This window comes from Chrysochloris asiatica, unplaced genomic scaffold (assembly GCF_000296735.1).
Source record: "Chrysochloris asiatica unplaced genomic scaffold, ChrAsi1.0 scaffold00128, whole genome shotgun sequence".
Taxonomy (NCBI): Eukaryota; Metazoa; Chordata; class Mammalia; order Afrosoricida; family Chrysochloridae; genus Chrysochloris; species Chrysochloris asiatica.
The window spans coordinates 6,380,794-6,402,329 of NW_006408646.1; the positions used below are offsets into that span (position 1 = coordinate 6,380,794).

Genomic DNA, 21,536 nt, shown 5'->3' on the forward strand with positions numbered 1-21,536 from the left:
CAACTCACAGCCCTTCCAGGGCTCCTGGGTCCTTTCTATAAACCATGACAGGATGTATCTCACTCACCTCACAAAGGCATAGGGGCACTACATAAACACAGTTACCATTTCTGCTAAGGCACAGTGGGTTAAGCACTGGGTGGCTAACCAAAAGTTTGGTGGTTCACATCCACCTACTGCTCTGCGGGAGACAGATGAGGCTGTCTGCTTCCGTAAAGTTTACAGTCTCAGAAACCCTGTGGTCTAGGGTAGCTGTGAGTTGGAATTGACTAGACGGCAGTGGGTGGGTTTACCATCACTGCCATTTGTGAACTAGAAACAAAGACACTCAAACCTAAGTCCTTTAGAAAGCACAAAGCTTTACAAGTCTCCTGGGGAAATGCCTACAAGGGCACAGAGAAGGTACTTTAAAAATGCCTGCCTAGGAGCAGCACTGGAGATGAGTTCCAGTGACCAAGCAAGATTCAGGGATCCCCACTGGCTTCCCCTAGAACAGGTCTGCAATTGTCCATCTTAAAGCGTGAGCTCTCTCTCCTGCAACCTGCACTAACACTAAGTGGAAACCATTTGAACACACTCATCAAGACTGAGACCCCAAGAGGTGAAGGGGTGTGTGTACTAGCACCATTCTGTCAGCTGCTTAAAGGCATCCCTGAATGAGTACTTTCGAGGTCTGAAAGGAGAAGGCAGGTAGTTCTTCAGAGGAGATGACGTTTGACCTGGCACTCTACTCTAAAGCATTTTAAAGATTGTTCTTGTCTTTTCCAGTCCTTTGAACTGTGATGTTACAGTGAGGCTCCTGGTGGTCAGGAGGTACAGGTGACAGAATGAAGGTTAAGGAGTGTTATGAACAGTAGCAGGCAAGACAGGTTAACTAATGCCCAGGAGCTCTCCGTCCCGCCCTCCCTCCAGAGGCAGGGACTGAGTCTGAGCAGCTCAGTCTGCTTGCTTCTGCTGCCTGTCAGGATGGCTAACGCTGAGCCTGATCTGCTCATTTAGCAACACGAGGGGAGGAAAACAGCCCATCCCTGCTCTGCATCTCAAATGCACTGAGCGAACTGGTGTGACACAGAGGGATTGCTATTGATTTTCACTTGTGCAGGCTGACCTAACAGAACCCATTCGTCAAGCACCTGTCTGCCTCTCTGCTTCAGACGCACATCTTAACCACGTGCAGATACATGGCACTAGCATTGAGGTCCATCTGTCAGGGTCTAGCTGAGCTAGGACCCTGGCTTTCGCTAATGGGCTCCATGCCAGGCTGGGCTAGGATCAGCCCAGCAAATGCCCCACTGCTGATCCCCCATTGATTAGCAATGTTCTGGAAGGAACTGAAATCAGGATAACTGACAGCTGCTGCCATACTAGTTGCTGGATGGCTAGGACTGGGAAGGATGGGGCTTTGAGGAGCCAGGCCTTTAACATCCTGGCTTCTTAATGTCTTTGATCTTGGAGGGTTTGAGAAGAGTCTACATACAACTGGGAGGCAAGAAGCCTGCATGTGTTCTTTTTGGCATTGGCTCTGCTGCTGATGGAGTGTCTGTGGGCTAGCTGTGGGAACACCACCTATCGGGGTCTCAGACCCTACCATGGCCAGTGGTCATACTCAGAGCCCAGTCCCTGTTCTATCACTTCCAGCTGTGGCCTGGGAAGCTACTCTTATGGATTAAGTTGTTAAGTGTCATCATCCTTCAGTTTCTGAGGATCAGCTGGTGGATTTGAACTGCTGACCTTGTGGTTAGCAGTCCAGTGCTTATCCTACAGCACTACACCAGGTGTAAATCCTAATCTCTGTGTGTGTGGTAAAGGGCCCTTGGTGGCGCTGTCAGATAAGCACTGGAATGCTAACTGCAAGGACAGCAGTTTAAACCCATCGCTCTAGGAGAGAACGATGCTTTCAGCTTTACAGCCTCCGAAACCCTATATGGGTCCCTATGAGTTGGCATCAACTGACTGGCAGTGTGTTAGGATTTCGGTTTATGCTTGTGGTTATAATCCCTTTTGGGAATGGGCAAGATTATGCTAATGAGGCAGGTACAGGTACAGGTGTGCCTTGACTCAGTCAGTCTCTTTTGATACAGAGAAGTGAGCGAGCAGAGATGGGGAAGACAGATGCCCAGACACGTGGAGATCTCCAAAGCAGAAGCTGAAGGGACAAGCACCTTCCTCCAGAGCAGGCAGAGAAAGCCTTCCGCTAGAGCCGGCATCTTCAACTTGGGCTTCTAGCCTCCTAAACTGTGAGAGAATACATTTCTGCTTGTTAAAGGCAACCCCCTCCCACCCCCGTGGGCTTTTGGTTCTGTTCTAGTGGTGTGCTGTTGAGTCGGCTCTGTATATAGTTTCTGAGGTTGTAAATTTCTTTACAGTAAAGGAGCAGAAAGCCTCATCTTTCTCACATGGAACAGCTGGTAGTGTCGAACTGCTGACCTTGACCTTAGCAGTCCGACTTGTAACCACTATACTACCAGAGTTCCTTTCTGTTCTACTAGCACTAGGGAACTAAGACTGCCAGCTTCAGCTCTGTGCGTCCCTAGCTTCTCAGGTGGAAGGCATCAGGGCTGACTGAGAGACAGGGGTAGGCGCCCTCCAGGTCAGACCAAGGCAGGAGCAATGGTGGGAGGGGTTAAAATGAGAGCAGCTGTCACTGAAGAGTGGGATGTAGTGGAGTGGGTATCAAGCACATCACGGGTCATGCTTGAAAGGTTCGAAAATTTGACGTGCAGGCCTTTTGTTTTTGCTTTTTTAATGTATAGGTTTTCTGTTCAGGGAAAAAGAGGTGGTGTTTTGCTGCTGAGGTTTGGGGTCACTTTGGGGCTCCATCCCCACCTTTTTCCCACCAGTGCTTGCCGGCCTATGAGTCCTCTGCTATGGGATAAGGCACTGAGTTCAGTCAGCACAAAGGCGCTCACACTGGCTCGTTGGTGGGCAGTGAGGTTGTCTTCCCAGGGGCTGGCAAGCTGAGGCTGTTGAGGGGTTGAGCTGAAAATGGGGCCCAGCATGGCACCCATGGTGGGAGGCCCAGGCTATGATGCAGCAGTTTGGTGGGTCTGGCACCACTGCCACCAGCTGGCCCTGGCATGGTGGCCTCAGGATGGGATCATGCCTTTGCTTCTCTTCCGGTCGGCCATGGTCCTCCGGTTGTGGTTGGCTCTTGTTGCCTTGTTAGCCTCCTTCTTCCTGCGGTCCTGGGTTGTCTCCCGGGTCTGCCCATGGCCACGAGGGTTGCCGGCCACCGCTGTTGAGCTGTCGTGCCGGTACCTGAGTGAGGAGCAACCCACTCAGGAGAACCCATCAGTCATAAGAGGGTCAGATGGAAAGCTCCCAGTGGGCCTCGCATGTCACTGGGAGAGGACACACAGACCATAACAGGACACCCACATCCCCACTTCAGGGTCCCAACAGGGGCAGAGCTGCAGGGAACCCATGGCCAGTCCCATGTCAGATGTTCTCTTTACTTGGGGCCTTGCCTCCACATGGGCTGTTTGGGAGGAGGAGCTAGCAGGCTGACGGCACCTCACACAAGCAAAGGAGATGGTGTGGTTTGGTGGCTTCCAAAGACCCAGTAGACTCACAAGCATGTCCTGGACCCTTTCAGACCACCTCAAACTGCTGGGACCTCCAGCTCCATGCTCAGGGGGTTGGGATGGATGAGGAATCAGAGCTACTCTGCTCAACAAGTTTCCATGGCTCCCCATTGCCCTCAAATGAGATCCAAATAGCTTCCCTCTGTGGTGAGGCCCTCTATACCCAGCAGGGGTTGGCCCCTCTGGATCATTTAGTCATGGAAAGACCTTAGAGGGGTTGCTGGGTCTCCTCTTCCAGCTGCCCTCAGCCATACCGGGTGACTCCCCTCCCTGGCCATACCCTGTGCTGTCTTGCTTTTCTGTCATCTCACATGACAAACTCATGCATAAACACCCCTGCTCCACCATGCCTCTCTCAGCCATAAAGGCTGCATGTCTGTCTGTCCGTCTGCCTGGCTCTCTCACATCTCACACCAGGTAGCCGTGGACAGAGCCAGGTCACCTGGCTCCAGTCTCACCACCACCCCCACCTTTGGCAGATTACTTAATGTCTTTGGGCCTTAGTTTCCTCATCTGTAAAATGGGGATCATACATTAGCTATGTCTCAGGATTGCTATGGGGTCTAAATTAATACATACAGAGCACTTAGGTTGGTGGGTTCCCTCCCACCAGAATGAATGCTCACCCCTTCCTGGCAAGGAAAGCCATGCGCCTTGCTTCTGCCTTCTCCCTCAGCACTGCAGGGTCTTGCACGAAATGGTCGGGCTGGGGAGGGAGGGAGGGTAGATAAGCACTGGGATCCTGAGGCCCCGACAGCCTGCAGGCCCAGCAGGATGATACCCCAGAGCTAAACTCAGTGGGGGCACCATTGGTGGAATAGGACGATGACAAATGGGAGGCACTGAGGAGGAGATGAGAAGGTTCACAGTGCTCAAAACCCAAGAAACAAGATGGAATAAGCCACATTTGGAAATGAAGATCTTCCACACAAATCTGGGCTGTCCTTCTGTCCCTGGACAGAAGGAAAGCCCCCAGGACAAAGGCTGGCACTTTTGCTGAGGAGCCTCTCAGACACACCTCCACCCTGCCCTGCACTGATTTACAGGGTGAGATGGCCCCAGAAACAGCCAGTTGTCAACCCCAGTGACATAAGGGCCTGGCTGGACAAAAGGGGCAAGGTTCTAGGCAGCCACTCCATTCAACCAGGTAGAGCTATCTTTACCTGTCTAATATACATACGGAGATTCTAGTCAAGATTTCATTTGAAGAAAAATCAGCTACTACAAAGACTTTTCAAACCCATTGGCCCAGACAGCCTCCAAGGGCTCTGTAGCACTAGCTCTAGTCTGATTTTCAGAAATGCTGCTGCCCAGGGACCCTTAAAGTTTCCTGGCCCCCAGGCAACCTAAAACTCGTAGTTCAAAGGCTCAGCCTGGCTTTGGAGGTGAGCTGGAAGCCAGCAGCATTCCCGGCAGATGTCAGGCAGTAATGCTGGGGCAGCACAGGAAAGGCCGGGGCTGCAATGTTTCTGATTCTCCTGTCAGCAAGGCACCCTTCCCCTCATCTGCCCACCCTGACACTGAGATACCTTGGGGGCCTCCTCTTCAGCCTCCTCCTCCTCATCGTCCTCATCCTCCTGCCCTTCCCTGGGCATTCTGGTTCTCAGCACCTGAGGGGTGGTGAAGGGTCTGAGGGAGGAGAGAGAGTACATCAAGGAAAAGGGAATCACCTGGGAAAGGGCTGCTTAGGAGGTGGGGGACAAACCATCCAGCAATTCCAGCCCTAGAAATCTCTGAGGGAACAAGGGCTAGCTACAGGGTCTTGCTTCTATCTGAGCTGGGACTCTGGAGTCTCTATCCCTCCTTTCAGTCAGCTAGAATAGCTTTCTTTTTCTCTGTATTCACAGTATGCTGATGACACTGTCTTAGGAAAAGTTTTCTGCAATTAAAAAATTACTGTGAGAGACCAAAGGAACCCTTGTGAGCTGTAGGATAAGAATTGGGCTGTGAAACATGAGGTCGGCAGTTCAAATCCACTAGCCAGTCCGTAGGAGAAAGACAAAGTTTTTAAAACTTAGTCTCAGAAACCCTGTACAGGGCTGCTATGAGTTGGAATTGACTTTATGGTAGAGGGCTTGGTTTTGTTTAAGTGTGAGACCAGTTATGCAGGGGTTTCAAAAGTTCCTGGCAGAAAAGAATGAAAAGATAATGGAATTTCTGAAGCTTCCTCATAAATGCTGTCCCACTCAGACTGGGCTGGGCCAACCAAAGGAGGTGGTGGTCTGTGGGTGAAGGGAGCACTGGGCAAGGGGTCAGGCGGCCTGATTCTGTCACTGACTTGCTAGCGTGAAGAGGAACAGGGCTTCCGCATTCATACTATCAGAGACCACAGTAGGGGCGCCTCACTGGCATGGAGCCGCTGTGTCCCTGGAACCCCACCCACCCCCTGGCCTCACCTGCGACTGATGAGCTCGTCATCTGAGTCCACATCATTGGCGCCCACTTGGTTGCCATCATACGTGTCATCATACTCGTCCTCGTAGTCATCACCACGATAGGGAAGGTCCTCCCCAGGCTTCAGGGGCACCTGTAATGGCACAAGTGTGGGCTGGAGAGGCCTAGGGGCCAGTCAGGTCTTCTAACCCCAGTCTGGAAGCCACCTACCTCCTCTACCACCACGCTGTATTGCTCATAGCGCTGCCTCTGAGCTGCTACCGCTCGCTTGTCATTCAGCAGGCTCCGTGTGTTCTCTTCCTTCCTGGTGTTTGAAAAAGTAACAGGGGAGAGATGAAGGCAGGCCATCAGGGTCCAGGCACCCATGGACAGCTGATGCTCTCAAATGCTGGTCAGGGTGTGCAGGGATGGGGCTCTCACTCTTGGTGATGCTCCTGATTCTCCTCTCAGCACGGCACCCTTCCCCTCATTTGCCCACCCTGCCATATGGCAATGGCTCAAGCTGCTTGGGAGGGCACCCCAAGAGTAGCTTTTCAAATATAAAACACACACATCCTTTATTAGCCCACTGCCTCCTTCAAGAAACTCTGGCCTAGTGAAAAAAAAAGGTCTATCAGGGATTTGTATCCCAGCATCGCCTGCAACTAATGCCTATCATGAATGGAACAGCCAAGATAGCTCTGCTCCCTCTGCCTTACAGAATGTTGCGGGGTACTTTTCGAGAATGATGAGAAAAAGAATTTTAAGGCTTATTACTAATGAAAATCAGCAAGCTACAGAAAAATACATATAGTATGATCCCATCTGTATGAAAAACAGAAAGCAAACTAAATCCACTCTGGTCTCTCTGGCTCAGAAAGTCGGCTCCAAGCATACTCTGACATGCTCAAGTCCAATCACGATGTATTTTGAGAGGCTGCCAACTTAGGGAGTTCAGATTCCAACACTGTATCAGACACAGTGGTGTCACTGAAGTAGGTGTTACCTGGTGCAGTAACTCATGATGACACTCACCAGTCCTCCCAACATAGGTGAGAGCCACGCCCAATAGCCCTGCCCCTCCTAGCCCCATCCCCATGGTTCCTACGGCACCTCCCTGTCCCATTGGCCAAGGCAGAGACCCTCTCTCTGTCCAACTGTGGGCACCAAGGCCAGGCGCCTGAACCCTGACTCACCTGATGGGTGAGGGGCAGGGGGCGGTGAGATTAGGTACTGCAATGGGTAATGGGTGACCTCAACACCGTGGTGGCCTTTTCCTGACACCACCATGAACCCCTGGGTCATTTTGGTATCATCACCTCTGACAGTGTCTAGGGGTACAGACTAAACCCCCACAATCCTCTGGTGATGCCACTGATCAGACAATGTTCTGTTGGGATCCACAGAGCTTTCACTGGCTAAGTTTTTGAAGCAAACTGCTAGGTCTTTCTGAAGTAAACGTGCCACTGAAACTTGTCCCCAGTGGGTGACCCTGTAGGTGTTTGAAATACTGGTGGCATAGCTTCCAGAATCACAGTAACACACAAGCAGCACAGTACCACACAGTGACAGAAGGGTGGTGGGCATGTACATATGTATGAACGTGCACATAGACAGCCAGTAAGTTCCACACCAAATGACAATGGCTACTTCAAGGAAAGACCTTGTGGTGCAGTGAATTACTTAATGCCTTTTCTGGTCATAGTCTTTGTAAACTCCATCCAAGTGACTTTTTCTGATGGGTCTGGGTATGAGAAGGTGGGGAAAGATGCTGATGATTCTATGATCCAGTTGTGATTAGTAATAGGGCTAGGTGTGGTGGGTCAATTTTGCTATCCTGCTGGGTATAAAATGAGCCATCTTAGAATTAGAAATCTCACTACCATTGAAGAAGAGGAGCCAGGAGTGAAGCATGTCTTTTGGACCCCAAGATCCCTGTTCACTGAACCTCCTTGGCCAAGGGACACTGGAGGAATAGTGGAGGAGCAGCAGCAGAAGAACCAAGAGCCAGAGTGGTGGGGCAAGGTCCATACAGAGCACAGAAAACAGAGTGTCTTTGGGAAGGTAGCTTGCCTGCAGAGTGGGGTGCCTCCAGGAACTTAATTGGGGGTGCTAGGCATGCTGACCCATGGAGCTAGAGTCGAGTGCCTTCAGGCTTATAGTGGAATTTATCAGCAGCCCTCAGAGAACTTTGTAACACCGCTGGAGCAGGGCAGTGGCCAGGCCAAGGGGTCAAAAACTAGAGAGAGGCCTGCATGTGGACACAGCAGAGAAGTTGTCCTGACTGAAGAACTGTGCCCTGAACATTTCTGAAGCTGAATACTAAGCCCTGTCAGTACGGTGTCTAAGTTCTCTGTGGCCATGAATTAAATATTTAGCCCAGCTGAGTGTGCTGTGGGAGGGATAGGAGATGTCTTTTTTTTTGTAGGTCTGACAATGTTTGAATATTTTCAAACAAATACAAGTTTAAGGGGTCCCTGGCCTCCTCTTCTCACCCTCACAGTGGTCTCCTCTGTTTTATAGTTTGAGTTTCTGGTCAGATTTCACCAGAAGAAAAAGTTGGTCAGGCCAGCTCCCATCATGTCACAGGTGAGGAAAATCAGGTGCGATAGAGGGAAGGGAAGGGCCATGTAGCACATCTGTAGTGGGAACTGTCTCTTGACTCAGGACTTTTCATACCTATGGACAAAGCTGATTTGTCAGACACACCCACCAGCTTGGGGAATGTAGCTTCTAGACCTGGAGAGGAAATTTGCAAGATGCTGGATAAGAAAACCCAGCTGAGCTGTGAACTCAGGTCTCTGGAATGTATCGAGGGTAGGGCAGAAGAAACACAAAGCCTACATAGTCCTCCACAGCTTCCATAAAATCATCTATTAACTGACTTTGGGTGCCGGGAGAGGCAGGCCCCTGAGTTGGCTGGGCTGTTTGGGGCCTGTGGGGCCTGCAGCCTCGTGTGGCCTGCAAGACTTGGGCTCTCTTCCATATGTCTTTTCTAAGGACTCCTAGTGCCAGGCAGAGGCCTTGGGCTCAGCTAGGGGAAGAGTCAGAAAAGCAACAGCTATGGTTTGGCCCCTGTTGGAACTCACATTCTAGTGGGATAACAGGTAAATGGTAGCCAAGGACACACGAAATGTGCATAACAGAGATATGTGAGCCTGGAGAAATGGTGACACAGAGGGAGAGGGACGTGCCCTGGCTCGGGGGCCAGCTGGGGGCCTGGGTGATGGAAAGCTTCCCTCCCTAGTGGACAGAGGGGTGCAGTTGCTCTGGGACAGGGAAAACCCTTGGTACACAGGAATCTTCCTCCTCACACCAGGAAAGTGGACCGTGACTGGCCTCAAAACAGGTTGGAAGCAGACAGGAAGTGAAAAGGGTCCAATCAGGACCCTCAGGAGGAACATACTCTGGACATCTACTAAGAGCTAGAATCTGGGCTAGACCAGGATGAATGAGTGGTGTTCTCCACCCATGGCCCCTGGTTTATTCTGTCCCTGGTTCTCACAGGATAGATTCTAGATGCCTGGCTCCCTGACATACCCTACCCACCCCAGGAGGGCCTGGGAGAGGATGCAGGTGGGGACAAGTGGAGCCCAGTGCCCTGGGCAGCCCTCCAGCAAGGTGTAGCTCTGGTGCCATGACCTCATCTGGAAGCAGGAAGGAAACAGATAATCAGGCACAAAATCAATCATAGATAGGGAAAGGCTTATCGGGGTGCCAACACTTTAGACAAGTCTGGAAACATAGACAACAGTGGCTTTGGAGACAGTCTTTTGGGAAGGTGGAGGTGGAATCCTTGGTCTCCTACTAGATGGTGGTGGCCCAGGGAGCATGAAGGCTCCCTCCTCTGGCCTATCCTTCTAAACCCAACTCAGATTGACCCTCAGGGGGTGACTCCTGTCTTTGAACTTCTACTCTCCATCCCACCTTTTCCAGGTGAGGACTCAGAATTCAGAGAAGCAGAGCAACCTTCCTAAGGTCACACAGCAGCTAGCAGGTGGCGCTAGGGCCAGAGCACTGTTTCCTGACTGGAGGCTTTACGAGGTTTCTGAGCCCTGTATCATGGGCAAGTCCCTTATCTTCCCTGGATCTCCGTGTCCTTCTCCCAGAACGTGCCTACAGGGGTTAACAAGATGATGAAGTAAGATGTATCCAAGTGAACCTGGTACTTGTTGGGTTCAATAAAATGAATCTGCTTTTTTTTCACTGCAGGACTTGTCAGAGACTTCCTGTGTTAATGTGTTCTGATTCTCTAGAAGGCAGACAGATGGTACAGGCTTTTTGGGCCATAACATATTTTCTAGGAGGAACACTTGTTATCATCTGGGGTATAAATTTTTAGTCCAGAAGACTTAGGGGAAATACTGAGTGTAGATACAGAACTTCCAAATGACAAGGAAGTCAGTAGATTTCAAGATAAAACATACTGCTTTAAGCAGGGAAATAATTAATAAATTACAGGGTAGCCTTAGAGAAAAATAATACACCTGCACATAAAAACTATAAAAGAGGAAAATCAGAAAGATTTAGTAAATATAAACAACAGAAATAAAAATGAAACGACAACCCACAAACATGAACTCAGCATAGAAAATTATGTGGAACAAAGAATCCAGTAGCACCACAAAAAACAAACAAACAAACAAAAAAACCCAGAAAAAATGGTAACAATCAATTCATACCTAATAATAATTACACTGAATGTCAATGGATTAAATGTACCAGTCAAGAGACACTAAGAGCAGAATGGATAAGAAAACAGGATGGATAAGTATATTCTGCAATATACTGTCTACAGGAGACATAAAAAAAAACAACAAAAAAGAGACAGCCTAAATGCCCATCAACTGAAAAACAGTACAACAAACTTTGGTGCATACAATAGAATACTACAAAACGTTGAATGATGAATCTGTGAAATGCTTCATAACGTTGCTGAACCTGGAGGATATTATGCTGAGTGAAATTAGTCAATCACAAAAAAACAAACATTGTATGAAACCAATGTTGTAAGAAGTTCTTGATAAAAAAAAAAAAAACAATCTATGATGGTGGAGGGGAAATTATTCACGGGCTAAGGGCTAGAGGGTAGACACATGTTAACATGGGTGACAGGGCAGGCAATATACAACATGAGGGAGGTCAGCAGGGAAGGATGAAGGTGGCAGGAGACCCAGGGAGGAATGAAGTAGTTAAAAAGTGAATAGAGGTAAAGACTGTTAACTGTTGGTACATGAAGAGTATTGCAACCATATGGTTTGTTGAACATAAAACTGATGATCTGCTCTGTAAACCTTCATTCAATTCACAATATAAAGGCTAAAAAAAAAAAAAAATTAGGGGAACCCTACCTTACAACCCCCTCCACATCTTGTGTCCCTTGGTAATAGACTCATTCTGCTCATTCCTCTCCCTCCAGAACCCTGGGTCTCAGTCCTGTGACCCACTTATCTCAATGGGATAGTGAGGGGAAGCTGAGAACTTCTGGGAAAGGCTTCCTGGTTTCTTAATAGAGATACAGAAAGGCCTGTTACAGACTTTCTCTCGATGCTTGTTTCTGGAGGGGATACCTGGAATGGCTGTAGGCACCAAGAGACAGAAAGATGCAGTACCCCATGATGTCTCTATGACCCTAGGTTAACCAAGCTTCAACCTGCGGTTACCTTGCAACTCCCTGTCACATGAAGGATGAGGTTTCCTGACAACATAGGCATCAAGCACACTTTCAGTCACCTGAAGCTATAAACACCTTATCTGATTCAACATGTGCATATTTTAACTAAGTATGGTTGGCCAAGCAATTTCATTTCTTTTATGCTCCCTGGTGGTGGTGGTTATGTGCCGTGGAGCCGATTCCAATTCATAGTGACCCTGTACAGGGTTTCCAAAGCTGTAAATCTTTATGGGAGCAGAAAGCCTCGTCTTTCTTCTGCAGAGCAGCTGGTAGTTTAGAACTGCTGACCTTGAGGTTAGCAGCCCAATTTATAACCACAACACTACCAGGTGGGGTCAAACTCCTGCAGCTGACCCACCAGCCTACCTTCTCTGTTTAGTGTTCTGAGTCTTTCTCACAGTCTCTCGTCTTTTGAGGGTGAGGCCTGGCTGCCCTGTCCACTCTTGTCTCCCTGGTGTCTAGCATAGGATCAGTGCTAGTAAGCTGCTGAATAAATATTTGCTGAATGAATCAATAAGGAGCCCATGAATGAAGGCTTTGCCTCTTCTCAATCCCTACCCTCAGGTCACTGAGCACAGTGAGTTCAGTAAACACTGCTGGCCACACTCAGCCTGGCCCCTGGAGCAGAATCACTGTTGCCTCAGTGCCAGCCCCTCTGTGACCCTGACAGCTGGGATCAGCCCCCTGGCAGATGCTCTTGGGTGACTGTGTGTGATGCGGGGGGAAGGGGGAGTGAAGCACAACCTCATAACATTACAGGTCCAGGACAAACTCACAGACCGTCAAGGGGAAAGGTCGCTGACAGATATGCCTGAGCTCAGAAGGCCTGAGCAACCTGGCTCCTTGGGTTGGAGCTGGAGGTTGGCCTTCTACTAGCCTGGGGCCTTGTCTGTCCCACTCTCCATAGCAGGAGCCTCTCAGGAGTCACGCTGTCTGGCCTCTGATGCAGGATAACATCTTTGTCCGGGCTGGGAGCTGAGATGTTGCAATGTATGTGACTGAGCAGTTTGGGACTGCTTCCTGTTCAGTCAGCCAGATGGCATCACAGCTGCCCTGGGCCTACTCCCCAAGTCCTCAACTAGCCAGTCTTCCTTCATGGGACAGCCTGGGGAGGAGACACAGAATGGGGCCTCAGCCCAAGCTGCCACCTGCCCCTCTGCCCCTGGGGAGCCAACTACAACAGGGAAGGGGTCCTTGCCTCTCTGACCCTTATAGAGGAGGGGGCAGGTTGCACTTGTGCAGTGGACCCCACAGGTCCAGATTCCATGAACACACCTCGGGAGAAACTGGGAGACAGGTATCGTGTCTAACTCTGCCATTCTCTACTATGCTCTCTATCCACCACTGTCCCCATGTCCACTCAGCTCCCCAGTCCAGAGCCAGGAGAGCATTTCAAAACAAAAGGGGTCAGCTCCCAGGACCTTAGTCTCATGGCCACTACCCCTACTGCTGAATCTGCTTGGAGAGCCTCACCTTCCCTGATAAGAAAACGACCCCTCAGCTCTCAGTCAAGTGTTCCTTCTCAGAGGACATTCCTGCCTGGTTGAAGCCCCAGTTGGAGACGTTGGACCCCACACACCTCCACCTTGTAGTACTTGTAATGTTTGTACTTTTGCGTCTCGTGTTTGATGAGTTGATTAGTGCCAGCTCCACGTGGGCAGGCGCCCTGTCTGTTTTGCTCCCCACTCCATCCGCCGCACCTAATCCAGGCTGAATGTTGTAAGCACTGGACAAATATTTGTTGAACGAATGAATAAATCATGAATGGAGTTTTCAATGCCAAAAAAGTAGGAAGGGCATGAACCAAAGTGAGGTAGGAAGGTCTTCAAATGTGATAGTCACTTTCTGAAGGACTCCCTGAACACATCTCCTCCTCCTCCACCTCCACCACCACCCTGAGGACAGGGCCTTATGCTTTTCCTTCTGCCAAATGTAGCGTAGTGGGTTATGCGTTGGGCTTGAATCCACTAGCTGCTCCATGAGAGACAGATGAGGCTTTCTACTCCCAGAAAAATTCATAGCCTTGGACTCCCCCTCAGTCATGGTATGCTACAGGATGATGCACTGGATTCAAAGGTCAGTTTGTACCACAAGGTAGGCAGTTTAAACCCACCAGCTGCTCCTCGGAAACCCTAGACAGGGTTGCTATGAGTCGGAACTGATTCGATGGCACTTAACAACATGAGTCGGAACAGACTCGCTAGCAGACAGCAACAGGCAAAGCCAGGTCAAGGACTTACTCAGTGATTCATGGTCAGGGCATCAAATCATTTTAGACAACAGGGAAAGAGGATATTTTTGGGTCCTCTGGCTATCTCCTGTCAGTAAGTTCGAGTCACTTAGTGACTCACAGAGTCTGACGCATTACCTGCTGGGATCCGCAGGTAATGGGTCCTCTCGCAGGTGTGGCAGGGAGATTCCCCATCTGAAGGGACCTCAGGTCTCAACCTCTATGGCCAGTTCTCTAACACCAGGGGCCCTTCTATTCCTTCTGAAACTGTGGTACTAGGGCCCCACTGCACTCACCTCCTGCCCTTGTGCACCCGGCTCAGATCCACCGAGTCCCTGCTGAATACGTCGAACTCGTCATTCTGGAAGACATTGTGACGAGATGCCAACAGGGTTGTTGGGTTTGGTCTCGCCTGTCTGGAGACAGCATGGAAATCAATTTAAGGGGGCCAGCCCAGCTGACACCTACCTGCACTCCACTTCCCCCCACCACTGATGTCCACTGAATCCTTCACTCCTCTTCAATGGCCACATCAGGATTACAATCTCAACAACTTCCAGGGGAAGGTGGACCTGCCTGGCTACACAGCCACCCCTCAGCAATATTCACCTTATTCCAGATGTGTCAGTCACTCAGGTCTGCTTTCTGTGCCGTGAAAGCTCCTTCTCTCACTGAATGCTTAGGATGGCTTTATGAGATTGGTACCTAGGGTCACCTAACCTTTTTGAACCTCAGTGCCCTTTGTAAAATGTGGCACAAAGTGGATGAGAAGTGTGTCCAAATGGACACAGCTAGATTCATTCATTCATTCAACAGCCATTATCTGTTTAGGGAGAAACACACATCCATCCCCTTGTTCCTGCTGCCCCACGGGGCCCTCAGGGAAGCAGAGGGCCAGACTCCTAAAGGGCTGGTGTGAAGAAGCAAGGAGCTCAGCCATGCTTCCTCAGGATCCACTGGCCAGGTAGTACCACAGAAGCTAGCCGAGAGTTTAGGAACTAGACGGTGCTCTGTCATGTGCCACGTCTCTAATGGGTCCTCTCACAGGTGTGGCAGAGATATTCCCCACACACATTCTCTGACCTGCTGGGACCTCTGAGGATGTCCTGAGGACCTCAGTTACATGTGGGGTAGGGAAGGCAAGCTGAATCCTTGAATGAGTGGGATGTTGAGGCGAGCAGGGGCCCCAATGAAGGCCCTAAAGCGGCCTGGGCCCACCTGTGTCCCACCTGTCTAGGCTGCGGTCCAGCTGGGTGAGGGCAGGGGCCAGCCGCTCCTCCAGGATGTTGTTGATCACCTGCTCGGGGGCGTAGTTGTAGTGCTCCAGGCAGGCCAGGATGAAACCCTCACCGAGGTCCGGCAGCAGGTCCTTCACTTGGGAGATGAGCGAATCCAGTTCCACTCCAGACACAGGGGGGCCCAGGGCAGCAGCTGCTCCCATGCACTGCGGGAAGAGGCCGAGTGAAGGAGGGGATAAGTCAGGGGGTGAGACAGTAATAGGCAACAGGTAGAGAACAAACAGTGCTGAAACTGAGTCAGGGGTCCTACTGGATGTGGGGCCTCCAACCAGGTGACTCTAGACTCTCGGAGCCTCCATTTCCTCCTCTTTGGAAACGAGGGGCTCTGGACTTCACCTCTGTGCTACTTCTGGCTGGGACTCTAAACTTGTTGATACCTCCCTGAGTCTTAGTTCCTCCTTTAGATACCAGGCAGACCACTCCCCACATACTTCAGGGGGCTGTTTCAAGTGGTTCAAACAGGTGCTGCACACCAAGGGCTGAACCTATGGCAGCACTGACCAAGCACTCTGTGAATAACCACGGCTCCTACTGTCCTGTACCAGTTCTCACAAGTTCAAGACTGATGTCTGGTTCATGGCAACATCGCTCATGGACTGTAAGGGTGAGTCACTTTATACACGGCTCAGCGTGGCTCAGTTTGGTTAGGTCTTTTAGTTTAGGAAAGGACCTTAGTGTCACAGTGGCTAAAGCACTTGGTTGCTAACGGAAAGATTGGCAGTTCAAACACACCTGCTGCCATGTGGAAGAAAGATGTAGCAATCTGTTCCTGTAAAGATTATTTAAGTGTCAGTCAGTTCTGACTCATAGTGACCCTGTATAAGGTTTCCAAGGAGTGGCTGGTGGAATTGAACCACCAAGCTTGTGGTACACAGTACAGTGCATATCCTACAGCGCCACAACAGGACTTCCCCTGAAAAAAGTGCCATCTAGTTGGTTCCAACTCATAGGGACCCTGTATAGTGTTTCCGAAAAGCAGCTGGTGAGTTTGAACCTCCAACTTTGTGGTTTAAATCGATCTTGTGGTCCAGTGCTTATCCTACAGTGCCACACCAGAACTCAGCCTAGGAAATCCTAGGGAGCAATTCTACTCTGATTTGTAGGGTGGCTGTTTAGTCGGAATTGACTGGAGGGCAATGGCTTTTTTTGTTTGTTTGTTAGTTAAGGAGATTTATAAATCAAACAAAAATCAAAACTCAGAGAAGAAGTCAAGTGGCAGGATGAGGGTGGAAAAAGGCAGTGGGGCTGTTATCCTTCAAGGCCGTGGGTCTAACAGGAAGACCACAGCGTGTGTATACTGAGGTCAACCAGGGCTTACAGCTCTGGGAATCCCAACAAGCCTGTCCCCCACTTAGAAAATGAGAAACCGAGGCTCACAGAGAGCATTGTGCCCAAGGTCACAGAACTGAAATATAGCCCTGAGCTACCTGACCCAGGGACTGTGTGGTTTAACCTGCATCACTGCTGTCTACCAACACACAGAAAAGGGCCTGGGTTCCATAGTCAGTCAGGAGGTCACAAACTTAGCCAGTTCTGGAGAAGTCTGAGGTTTCCAAGCTTGTTTAATGAGGTCCTGCAGTGCTATGGAGGGGGCTTCCAGGGAGGCCCAGCAGTAGGACCAGGAACTGCTCCAGACCACAATCAAAGCAGCCCATTTCTGTGTTTACAGGTGACTCAGGAAGATGTCACACAAAGTGTCACCTTTCAGTTTACACATGGACACAAGGCTTCAGCAGCTGAAATGACTTACTGTCTCCTCACACCTGCTCAGGACCTTCTAAGGGGAGCTTTGGATTGTCAATTCCCAAAGTAACCTTTCCCTCCTCCCGGCTCTGAACCCCTGGAGTGCAGAAACAAAGAAGGGAGGTTTCCCAGCTGCCCCAACCTCTCAGATGGAGTCTGGAGGGCAGGGGCAGGAGGGGCAGCCCTGCCCCAGACACACCTCCTCTTCCTCGTAGTTCTCTGGCTGTGATGGTGTTTGACTGGTGGGCCCCGCTGTTGCTGCCACCCCATTAGGATCCTCAGCCAGCGGTGGGTCTTTAGGCTCTGTGGTTTTCTGTCTGTCCACCCCTTCCCATGCACTTTCAACTGCCTGGAGGATGTAGGCAGTGCGTGTCTCATCACTACGAGGATGTTAAAGGGTTTTCTCTCTCAGGTCCCACAGCCTCTCCACCTCCCCAGCATCTGATTGCATGCACCAGGTGTGTCAGGGATGCCTGGGCTGCATGCGGGAGGGGCCAGACCAAGTACACAGACCTTGGCCACACTGGCCTTGCAACCCAGCTCCTGCCACTGAGCCAGGACTGGCAGGCTGGCTGCAGTGTATTGTGGGACAATGTGTTCAGACCTGCTATGGGCTTCCTGCAAAGGTTGGGAGCCCAAGGGTTTCCCTGAAGCAGGACTGCTACCCACCCCAGCCACCAGAATGGTCCCAAAGCCTGCCCCTGCTCCCTCTAACACTTTAGGTAGCACCAAGCCAGAAACCAGAAAATCCCCCTAGGTATCTTCACTCCACTTCCAGTCCATATCCCCAGCATCCTGGCCTGGATGCCAGCAACAGCCTCCTCACAAGCCCCTGGGCCTCCACAGTGGCACCAGGCTAGTCCAGGTTTCTCCCTGTGAGAATTGGCCACTATCCCCAGAAACACAGGGCTAGGGGCTGGGGCTTTGGCATGTCTCCCATGAAAGCTGGCTGACCTGTTCGTTCTTGGGCTAAACCTCCCTCCACTCCTCTGGGACCCAGATCCCTTCCCAGGGGCAGTGGTTAAAGGATACAAGACTGATGAGGCCTGCTGCAGCAAACTAACATCATCGGCCACTGGGAAGAGTGCGTCATAGTCCCGGAGGAACCTGCCAGGTAGAGCACAGATGGGAGGGGCAGGACGGGGGCCACAGGGACACTGCCTACTGAGGGCCACAAATCCCAGCTGTCAGCCAGTACCTCCCTTAGAACTGTGATAGGCGTACAGCAGGGGCTCCATTATGTAAGGCCCTATGGGGACTGATGGGAAGGGTCCCAGCTGGGCCACACTTACCTCTTCTCCTGCAGCAAGGAGCTAAAGATCTGAAGGAACTCCTCAATGAAGCCCTGGACATTGTCACAGCTGGAACAAGACAGCAGGGGATATAAGACCTCTCAGTGCAAGACTATACACACTACCCACCTTCTCACCCTACAAGCCTACCCTGCCTTATTCCCAGTCTCTCATCTCTGCTTAGCCAGCCGTGGAGAAGGGGAGGAAGTAGAGATGAAGTCGTGGAAATGTTCCTGGAGGGCTTGGGGAGAGGGTTTTTTTCACCAGGGAGGCAGCTCCCAGGGCTCACCTGCTTTCTAGGATGGGAAGCAGGCAGACCTGGTTCATGAGGATATGAAAAATCTCCACTAGCTTCTTCCTGGAATGGGAGAGTCTCTGCCACAGGTCACCTAGCAGCCTTGCAACGTCAGAGAGAAACAAGAAATGGAGATTTGAAAGGCAAAAAGACACTAGCATTGCACCCTCCCTAACTCCACCTGTGGTAATGAAAAGGCAGAATTGCCAAGAGTAGCTGGCAAAAGGCTTTGGCCCTGAGTGACCAGCTGGTTCTAGAGTCAACAGTGGGTTGGGAAGCAATGGGCCATTTAACAAAAGCTTGGAGCTACAGCTGATGAAGAGAACTCTGGGGCAGGGGCCAGGAGGCTGCTGGGGAGTATGGACAAGTCCTGCAGCTGCCTGGTCCTCAGTTGACTGTCTGTTTTAGAGACAGTGATGCTGTCTGAGACAGGCAGGGGCCTCAGCCAAGGCCAGGGAGCACCTCCTGACACCAGGCCTCTCCCACAACGTTCTCAGCTTGTCCCCCGCCTTACTTGCTATCTTCCAGCCGCCTCTTCTTAATTGCGGTTTCTAACTCAGGAACTGCCGTTTCATAAAAGGAAGCTAGTCTGTGAAGACATACATAGGTAAAATGTTGAGTGTACTTCATACTTCAACAGAAAAGTCAAGACAAAAGAAATGGGAAGGCCCATTTTCGTGCTCCCACAACCATTTCCTCCTGGAACTGGCTCTTAGGAGTAGTCTTGGGGGAAGCAGACATGTTCCCCACTTAGATGAGGGGAAATCAAGGCCCAGTCCAGTTAGGCCTATTCTAACAGATGAACCATGGAGCCCCAGAACTCACTGCGGTTTCAGAAACAACACAAGGATACTTCTTTTCCTTGCTCCCAAACCACCAAGAATGCTCCACCTCCTACATAGCATAACCACCTCCTCCTTTGGCAAAACAAGATCTGGCACAGGGCAGCCAAACTTGAGGCTCACCTCTATGACTTCACTGCCACCCTTTCCCAAACTTGAATCCCAGCCACAGGGTTTCTTCACTGTCCTCCCTGTGATTGGGGTGAGGGGTGGGGTGGGCAACAGCCCTCTCAGCTTCTCTCAGGCCACCGGCACCACAGTTGCCCTCCTCCACTTTGTAGCATGTCAGGCTACTCCTTCCTGCGTTCTTCCTGATCATACTGACCCACAGGCTTACTCCTTCCTGGAACCAGATGTCAGCACTTCAAATACAATGGCCTTACAATTTCAAATACAGTTGCCCCACTGTGTTGAAAACAGTTTGGTGAGTCCTTAAAACGTTAAACTCAGAATTACCATATGACCCAACAATTCTACTCCTAGGTACACAAGCAAATACTTTAACACCAACGTTCACTGGAGCACTATTCACAATAGCCAAATGGTGGAAACAACCTAAGTGTCATCAACAGATGAATGAATAAACTAACTGTGAATGTTATTCAGCGATAAAATTGAATAAAGTCCTTGTTACATGTTACAACATTTTACAACAAAGATGAACCCTGAGGGACACCCAGTTTAACTGGTGTAACATATTCCATATAGACAATGTTCTACACTCTACTTTGGTGATTACCGAAGGAGGTCTTAAAAGCTGATGATCGAGAGGCCATCTAAAGTGCAACTATTGGTCTCTTCCTTTATAGAGGAAAGAAGACTGATGAAAATTGAAGATGCATGGAAGCAATTAGTCTAATGGACTAATGGACCACATGAACATCAGTCTCCATGACACTGAGACCAGAAGAACTAGATGGTGTGTGGCTACCACTACTGACTCCTCTGAAAGGGATCACATTAGAAGATCCTGGAGACAGTAGGAGAAAAGTGTGGAACAAAACTCAAAATCATAAAAAACATCAGGCTTACTGGTCAGATAGAGACTGGTGGAACCCCCTTAGTCACCCTTCAGGTCTGGAACCGAACTCACCCCACGGCTCAATTTCCAGCCAAACAAAAGATAGGTCTATAAGGGGAATAATAATATTAGTGAGGCACATATGCCTGAGGATAATTAACCATTTCAGATCAAAATAGAAGGATTTACTCAAAAACAAAGTTCACAAGGAAGAGGAATGGAAACAGGAAACACAGGGAAGGAATGGAATAAGTGATGTTACATTGAGGGCATGGCAATCAATGAGATGAAACAAAGTGTGGAGGAACTGTTCAATGGAAAAAAAAAGGATGGACTCTGGAAACATACCAAGTGCAATAAGCCAGACACGAAACATTATATGACTTCACTTTTATGAAGTACTGGAGTGCTGCTGGCACTGTAAGATAAGCACTGGACTGCTAACCACAAGGTCAGCAGTTCAAACCCACCAGCTACTCTCTGGGAGAAAGATGAGATTTTCTGTGCCTCAGAAACACCACACAGGGTTGCCATGGCACCTAATAACAACATGAAGTATCTGGAAGAGGTGAATTGATAAAGACAGAAACTAGATTAGTGGTTACCAGGAGCTGGAGGAGGGGAGATAAGGGGCTACTGCTTAAGTGGCACAGAATATGGACGATGAAAAGGTTTTGGAAAAAGAGATGACAGCTGTACAACATGATGGGTATAAGTAATGGCACTGAAACTAAACCACTGCTAAAATGGCAAATTTTGCTAACTGATTTTACATTAAAAACTTGTTTCCCCATAAGATTCAAGGCAGCTGCCTCTTCTCTGTGGTATAATTTTTCCTCAGGACATCTGAAGTGTCCCAAGGTAAGACCCCTTAAGGGCTAGGAAAGTGCTGAATGTGGACTGACCAGCTTCTGGTAACTTACTGCCTAAGGTAGTGCCTTACCTGTTGTAGTTGCTGTTATGAAGTGTAATGGAGTCGGTTCCAACTCATGGCGACCCTGTATAGGGTTTCTGACGAGCAGCTGGTGGATTTGAACTGATAGACCTTGTAGTTTAGCAGTCCAGTGCTTACCCTACAATGCCACACCAGGACTCCAGTGCCTTAAATTAGCAGAAGGTAATGAGGCCAAAAGAGGCCGGCCCTGTTAGGCCCACAGATGGTACCAGAAAAGGAGAGGGAGGCA

The 21,536-nt window shown here is 50.0% G+C and overlaps 1 protein-coding gene across 2 annotated transcripts in view; it reads right to left on the bottom strand.

Annotated features, from left to right (window-relative positions):
• Positions 1-3,086: 3,086 nt before the first annotated feature.
• Positions 3,087-21,536, bottom strand: part of ASCC2 (activating signal cointegrator 1 complex subunit 2) — a 40,033-nt gene continuing 21,583 nt past the window's right edge. For both annotated transcript variants that reach the window (XM_006869230.1, XM_006869229.1), the window contains 13 exons: positions 19,004-19,078; positions 18,484-18,591; positions 18,195-18,263; positions 17,935-18,009; positions 17,102-17,282; positions 15,091-15,305; positions 14,158-14,277; positions 10,120-10,125; positions 6,189-6,282; positions 5,981-6,111; positions 5,114-5,213; positions 4,211-4,290; positions 3,087-3,258 (listed from right to left, as the gene is read on the bottom strand). In XM_006869230.1, the coding sequence (XP_006869292.1) occupies positions 3,087-3,258; positions 4,211-4,290; positions 5,114-5,213; positions 5,981-6,111; positions 6,189-6,282; positions 10,120-10,125; positions 14,158-14,277; positions 15,091-15,305; positions 17,102-17,282; positions 17,935-18,009; positions 18,195-18,263; positions 18,484-18,591; positions 19,004-19,078 (1,426 nt within the window). The remainder of the gene's footprint in view (positions 3,259-4,210; positions 4,291-5,113; positions 5,214-5,980; positions 6,112-6,188; positions 6,283-10,119; positions 10,126-14,157; positions 14,278-15,090; positions 15,306-17,101; positions 17,283-17,934; positions 18,010-18,194; positions 18,264-18,483; positions 18,592-19,003; positions 19,079-21,536) is intronic.